This window comes from Chlamydotis macqueenii, chromosome 1 (genome assembly GCF_036417535.1).
Source record: "Chlamydotis macqueenii isolate bChlMac1 chromosome 1, bChlMac1.mat, whole genome shotgun sequence".
Lineage (NCBI taxonomy): Eukaryota > Metazoa > Chordata > Aves > Otidiformes > Otididae > Chlamydotis > Chlamydotis macqueenii.
In genome coordinates, this window is record NC_141556.1 from 64055073 (window position 1) to 64062440 (window position 7368).

The 7368-nt window shown below is 44.1% G+C and overlaps 1 protein-coding gene across 2 annotated transcripts; it reads right to left on the reverse strand.

The window, feature by feature from the left end:
* Positions 1–2321: 2321 nt before the first annotated feature.
* MRPS33 (mitochondrial ribosomal protein S33) lies at positions 2322–7153 on the reverse strand. 2 transcript variants are annotated; one of them, XM_086751011.1, is made up of 3 exons: positions 7068–7153; positions 4188–4443; positions 2322–2688 (listed from the first exon to the last, which is right to left on the reverse strand). In XM_086751011.1, the coding sequence occupies exons 2-3, from the start codon at positions 4400–4402 to the stop codon at positions 2583–2585; spliced, it is 321 nt and encodes a 106-aa protein (XP_086607137.1). In that variant the 5' UTR covers positions 4403–4443; positions 7068–7153; the 3' UTR covers positions 2322–2582. The 2 variants fall into 2 exon arrangements, with proteins under 2 accessions (XP_086607137.1, XP_086599329.1); XM_086743203.1 differs by having other exon boundaries at positions 7049–7150.
* Between the last annotated feature and the right edge of the window lie 215 nt (positions 7154–7368).

The following is a 7368-nucleotide window of genomic DNA, read 5'->3' on the forward strand; positions in this document are numbered from 1 at the left end:
TCTCTCTCTTGCATGTTTATACTGTCAAAGCTTTAAGTATTTCACAGGTACAAAAAAAATATGCTGCTGATTTCTCATCTTAAATTGCATGGAAAACATTTTTATTGGTCTTTGGCTTAATTTTAGAAGACATCAAGTTCTTGCTGACAAAGCTGTTTTAAGTACAATCACCAACTGTCCAAACTGGCCACAGTAATTCTGTGGAAGAGGTTCAGAACTGGTCTTTCTCTCCACCAAAGCAAGCAACTGAGCAACTTCACCCCTCACAGCCACAGCCAGAAACACAGTGCCAGGCAGCAGCAACCTTCCTACTTGGGCAATTCCCTCTCCTACCCTGGTACGTGGCTCCATGCTGCTCTTCTTCATCAAGAAGAATTCAAGGGAACCAGACCGCTTGCCCTCAGCTGCGCCATGTGTGTCACAGGAACCAAGTACTTCTAGAGGACCCATCATAGGCTCCTTATACCTCAGTACCAGACAGGTCACAATCCACAGACAACTCTAAAATGCCATAGGCATGTTAGAGTTGAGCAAAAGTTGTAAGCTACTAAATGGATTTTAAATTAGAGTAAGAGAATAACTTACCACTACAGTACAGAGCAGATACATATTTTACTAACTTCTATAGCATTTTGTTGACTGTGGCAAGAACTTGGGTGCTTCTCCCACAACACTGCACAACCCCCAAAATCAGCTTCTCTTAGATCTTAGAAAACCAGGTAACACTCAGTAAGGATACTGAACCAAAATTACACAGCTCACCAGGAACACCTTTAATACAATCAGCACCTCTTCAGTTAATAACCTTGGTGAAGTACAGTTGTTGAGCTGTTACAAATTTATGTAGATTCATCAATTTCATTGATCAGACAGATCCCTTCAAATACACTTAGATTTAAACAAGCTGGGTTTAGAAATGTCAGCAGGTTAATACTGCTCCCTACTTCAGAATACCTCTGTACACAAAACCAAGCATACCCCAAGCCAACTGTGCAAATACTTTCCGCTCCAGTCACTCTACATTTTCAATAGCACTCCTTTACACCTCAAGGATGTTCCTCTAAGCTTACATGGTCTGGAAATTCAAAGATGCTGTTTCAGGGCACACACAGACAAGATGCACACGTGGCCAGGCCGAGCAGCAGAGCTGCATTCTCTACTTTCTATTCCCTGACGGAGACTGCTAGGTAAGAATGGTAGATGTATGCAATCATTAATATTAGCCACACTGAAGGAGCCTGGTGATAAAACCACATACTGAATACCAGTAAAACTGTTCATCACCTTACGATGTATTTCATAAATGTCCTCCAGGCAATCAAAATAAGTTTACTGCAATAAAAGGATTTTGAATTTAAGTATTTAATTGGTAGAGGGTCTCAAATTGGAACACAGTTTGAGCTGTCATATTTCAGCCTCTTCTGCTGCAGTATCTAAATATTCAGGGTACAAGAGTGCTGTGGGCAGGCAATGGACCATTAAGTATTGTCCAGTGCAAAATGTAGAACAATAGATTCTAACAGAAACTTTAAAAAATTAACACTAAAGCTACCTGAAGTGAAACTCATTACAATAGGCAAGATGACAAGCAGCAGTAGAAGCAGGAAATCCTTTTTCTGGGGGCCACGTGCAAAATAATCATAGAATCATAGAATCATAGAATGGTTAGGGTTGGAAGGGACCTTCAAAGGTCATCTAGTCCAACCCGCCTGCAAGGGGCAGGGACATCCCCAACTAGATCAGGTTGCTCAGAGCCTCATCCAGCCTGGCCTTGAACGTTTCCAGGGATGGGGCTTCCACCACCTCTCTGGGCAACCTGCTCCAGTGTTCTATAACTCGCATCGTAAAAAAATTTTTCCTAATTTCTAATCTAAATCTACCCCCCTCTATTTTAAAACCATTACCTCTCGTCCTATTGCAACAGGCCCTACCAAACAGCCTTTCCCCATCTTTCTTGTAGGCCCCCTTGAGGTACTGGAAGACCACTATCAGGTCTCCCCGGAGCCTCCTCTTCTCCAGGCTGAACAGCCCCAACTCTCTCAGCCTGTCCTCATAAGAGAGGTGCTCCAGCCCTTTTATCATCTTCGTGGCCCTCCTCTGGACCTTCTCCAACTGGTCCATGTCCTTCTTGTGTTGGGGGCTCCAGAACTGGACACAGTACTCCAGGTGGGGTCTCATGAGGGCAGAGTAGAGGGGGAGAATTACCTCCCTCGACCTGCTGAAGAAGAAAATAAAACAGACAATGGAAAGCAAACAATTTTCCAGATCCAGAAAAACTGAAACAGCTGCAGGTGTTTGCAAGAAAAACACTGAGCTCTTAGTGTTTTACAGTTGTTTTTACTACTTGGGTAAGAGAGGGCTCTGACAAACTAACGTGCTACAATATACAGTGTATTTAAATGACAGAAATTCAAAACAAATAAAACCACAAGTGCACTCCTAAGGTGGACTCCAGTATTTCACAGTGTGTTTCTTGTGCCCCACAGGCAGCTCACACGCCAAGCCCTCTCTAGCTGGCAACAGAAAGCCTGGATTACAGCTCCAGCATTTCCAGAGTAGTTCGTAATATTGTCCAAGTGGCACTATTTCTTCTTCAGAGCTCTCTTTCCTTCCCCCTTCTTTGGTTTTTCCTTCCCACGAAGCTTTTTCAGTCGCCTCATCTCCTCCTTAAAGTCCTGATGTTCATCCCTAGATGGGGGAAGAAAGAAAAAAAGATTACTCTTTCTTGGAATACCTAGATGTGAAAGGTTCTTTGAACTGAATGATAATGAAAAAAAACCTCAAACATTTTTTTAACAGCGAAGTCCCTACTGAAACTCACTGCAATATATTCAGTGTTACCGCTAGCAGTAATTTTGGGCTGAATAAGATGAAAGATCTCCTCTGATACTTTCAGAACTAACAAGGTTACCCTTTTCAGCAACAAATGGAGTGTGCACATATATATATATTGTTTCCATTGCATTTATTGATCCACTGTGTTTAAATGAGTAGTAAAATATAAAAATCAGCAAGAGACAAGAATGAGAATTTCCCCCCTCTCAGCAGTCTAGCCATAGCACATTGTGTTTCTGCGCTAGATGCTAAGTTCAGGTCATTAGCATCTAAGAAAACAGGGGCATGCTGAGCAGTAATTACAGTACATGCCACTGCTCTCAGGTGACTTCAAGAATGAGTTATGAAGAAAGGATTGGCTACTGGTAGAATCTTAATAGGAGAATAAAGCAGGAAGGAGGATTAAGGGGCTGGCAGATATAACAGATCCTCAATAATGTTCTAATAAGTTCTATTTAATCTCTGTCCCTGTATTTTTCAGTACAAAGGTCATTTTTCAAAAGTCACAACTGCATCCTAAGTGGCCTAAAATTGCTGCACTGCTATTTTTAAACCCAACTTTTCTAAAAAAGAAATAAACTTGTGAGTTATTATCAGGCCCTATAGTCTAGGACTCTTCGTTACATATTTCTGACCAGCAAACCTGATCCTCTACAGGGATTTCTTTAGTGCTACCTGAGTGAAGTCCAAGAACTGCATTTGACTCCTGCTGATTTTCCTTAGCAGTCCAGTTTTCCCTACCCGAGACTGTGGAAATTCATTTAGAAATCAGACAACTTGTTTGGATGAAGCTAGAATTAACAAGGCTACTTAAACCACATCTGAATTTAATCTAATTTATTTTAAAGGATAAAAAGCCCCTCCAGCCTAACACAGACTTTCCTTCTCTTCTAAGTTTAACTTAGCTGTTGAATGATTGAGAAACATATGGTCAGACTGTCTTAGCGCAATTTTTGTGTTAAAGGTATCATCATCTTTTTGTAGCATGTTCATTTGCCATATTCAGAACTACAGACCCATCTCTTGTCTATGAAGAGGCTCTCTTCCCTTCCCCACAAAGCCAAAGCAAGAACTATTTCTTATATAACTAGTTGCCCGTAACTACTCTCAAAGTCTTTCTCACAAAAGATTCTAATTACAGTAAAAGTAACTTAAAAACAGTAGTCACTTATTTTAGTCTCCTTGTCCTCAGTGCAACAATCAAATGTGTATTTCCATACGCACCATATTCTGAGCTAAACCTTTTCCTACATTCCTCTTTTCCTTGAGGGAAAAAAACCCAACCGAAACAAGTCACACCCACCCCTTTCCCATCTCCAGTTCTACTCCTACCCCATAAGCACAGAGATTACCTGTAGAGACCAAAGTAACGGAGTTTCTTCATGAGGGCATAGTAGGTGTTGTGAGGAGGATACCAGTTGTAGACCTCCTTCCGCTTGGCCAAAGGCTGCTCACTGAATAACTTCACTACTTTCATAGATTTTGAGTCAGTTGGCCTGACAACTTCTCCGAATATCTGAGCACTCAGCCGGGCCATTCGAAGAGCATAGCTGGAAACATTGGACATCTCCCAAGGAAGAGTGGGCACACATAGACAGACGGACCTTCCTGCAAAAGGAAACACAAAAGAGCCACAACTCTAAGATGACTGAGTATTGCAAGCTATCCCAGAATTAAGGCAAACAAAACAACTCATCGTACACTGATCACGCGTTTGAAGTCATGCATTCCTTGCATGAAATCAGTCTAATTCTTAGTACATATTCCTGCATATAAAGAATGGCTACACTAATTCAGGTACAACTAGCAGCCTAACTAGGACACTACAGACAGCAACACAGATTATAAAAGTACCTACAATGAACCACAATTTACCACGGCTAATTTATTAGCAGATCCCACTCAGCCTCCTTAAGGCTACCTTTAAACTCCAGTCACAGGAACAACTACACCATGAACTCTGCCAAAAATGGTGCCCACTGCGGTGCCTCTGACTACTACACAAGCATAAGGGAAGACACCACTTAAACATATTGAGAAAGCAACCTTGAAGTTTTTCTCAGGAAAATGTCTCACCCTATTTAAAACATTGTATAAATATTGTTACAGTCCATGTAGCAAAAAAAAAAAAAAGGCCTCTTAACTGTAAAAATAATTAAAAGAATGTTCCTCTATACAAATCACACAGATCTTTCCCATCTCAACTCCCTTCCCTTGATCGTTTCCATCGGCTTTTTCTCCATTCTCTCTTCAGTCTCTCCTGATAACTATTCTTTTTAAGAGAGGAAAGAAATCATTTCCCCATGCTAGATTCTTTTTTCCATGAAAATCCCATATTAGCAGCTTCCCATTCTCTTTCAGTAATCTCCCACCTAAAGACACCCCTGCAACAAAAATACTCTAAGAACAAAATCATTGTTATTAAGCCACCAGAGACAACATCCATCCTCTCTTAAAGGAGTGTGCACAAGGGTTTTCTCTCAGGTTTCCTACCCCTCCCCATTTTCTCTCTGCTTTGCATCTTTAATTTACCCTTTCTTTGCAGAAAGGGATGTAACAGACAAGAATAAGAGTCCCATAATCCTGTACTTGAAACTGTGTGTTGCCTGCACTGTGCCTTTTTGAATAAGTGATAAGTCTCCAGAGAAATTAAGCAGGGTTTGTTCAAGTGCACTACACTTATGTTAAAGTTGAAAAAAACTTGTTTTAAGTAGTATTGCACAGCTGATTCCAGAAGATGAGAATAAAAAATTAAAGAGCATGAAGTAGGGACAAAGAGTAATCAGCAGGACAGGGCTGAGTCCATTTTAGTATGATAATAGGGAGCCTGTTTAGTAACACAAATCTGAGGTATATATAAACTCACTTACACACATCTGTCCACTGAAAGACTGATGTACAACTGTCTATTTTAATTTACTCTTGTTCGCAAAGCACTAGAAAGGAAGCAGGAAAAAAAAATCAAACATGAAAATAATACAAGTAATTTGGGTCAAAGAGAATAATAGAAAGGGCAACACAAGGGAAGGGAAAGTGTCAGAAACCTCAAGTGAAGGCAGCAGACTTGGTGTGAGAAGATAGCTCTCAGACAATCGCAGGGCAGCACGTCAACTTGAGCATCTGTTATACGGGGGAATGATCACTAAGCCTTACTACATCATCCACTTCAGAACTGCCAGTCCTAATTCCTACATTCAGAGATAAAGCAACAAATTGCCCCCAAAACTCTTCATCACATCATCACTCTGAATATATCACCACACTTGACTCAAACACAAAGCTTGCTTAATCTTTTCCAATTGCAGTCTTAAAATGAAAATACCTTTAGCTCCTAAACGGTGAAAACCAGTGGTCTGAGGGATCTGCTTTTCACTTCAGAATCATTAAAGGGATCTAAACAGCCAAAGCCAAGGTTGGAGACCTCCATTAATCCTTGCCAGTCTAAAAATGTTTGAGAGATAAGAAAGGCAAAAGCTACAAACTCCCAAGTGCCAAAGCTATCCAAAGCCTGTTTCAGAGTGATCTCTGACTCTGTGAAATGCAGTTTTGTTCTTGCCGCTTAAACCAATGATATTTTCAAGATCACCTACTGGTAATTAACACACCTAAACCAAAAGCAAAACCACCACACAGTACTGTTGCTTCACCTGCTCCCTACTACTTACTGCTACTCAAAGCCTTGCCTTCACATCTTAGGCTGGGCTTTTTCTTCCTGATCTACCAACTTGTCTCAGATCACTTCCTTCTTGCTTAGCACATACCAGAAGAACTTTCTGGTTCCAGAACTACTTTTGATTTTTCCAGGATCACACGGGGAACAGACGGCTGCCCCGGCCCACCCGAGCCAGGCAGGGCCCAGCACAGCCGCCCCAGCAAGCCCTGACCCCTCCAGCTCCGCGGCCTGGCTTCCCTCCGGGTGGGCAAGCGTGGAAACCCACCCGCGGGCTGCAAGTGCACCTCGGGGTGACGGCAGCCAGCGGCTCCCCGCAGACAGAGGCCCGCACTACCCACCGAGCAGCCCCAGCGGGGCCCGCGATCCCACCCCAGGGCCCGGGAGGCGGCGCAGGCTCGGCCGAACCCCCCAGGGCGAGGGCTCCGAGCCCATTTCCCCACTGTGTGCGCACATCCCCAGGCCTCATTGCCCCTGCCAGAGCAGCGAGAACGGGCACCCCTGCCCCGGGCAGCCACTCCCCCCCCGCCCCCCCAAACTGACCCCCGCTCCCCGGGCTGACCCGCAGGCGCAGCGGCACGGCAAGGCCGGACGGGTGCCCGCGACGCATGCGCAGTGGATTTCCGCCGAGGCGTCGCGGCGGGTGACGTCAGGCTCCGTGAACGGCGGGGCGGGGCGGCCGTTGCTGTCTCCGCGCGTCCGATCCACGGCGGCCGTGGGTGCCCGAGGGGAGCGGCCTCCTGTTTCCCCGCACTGAGTGGCGTTTTTGCCGGGGTGTTCTGAGTCGATGCAGTCCCTTGCCCGCACTTCGCAGTCACTGAGATAACCCCAAATCCGGCCGGGGGTGTGGGGTCAGGGGAGCA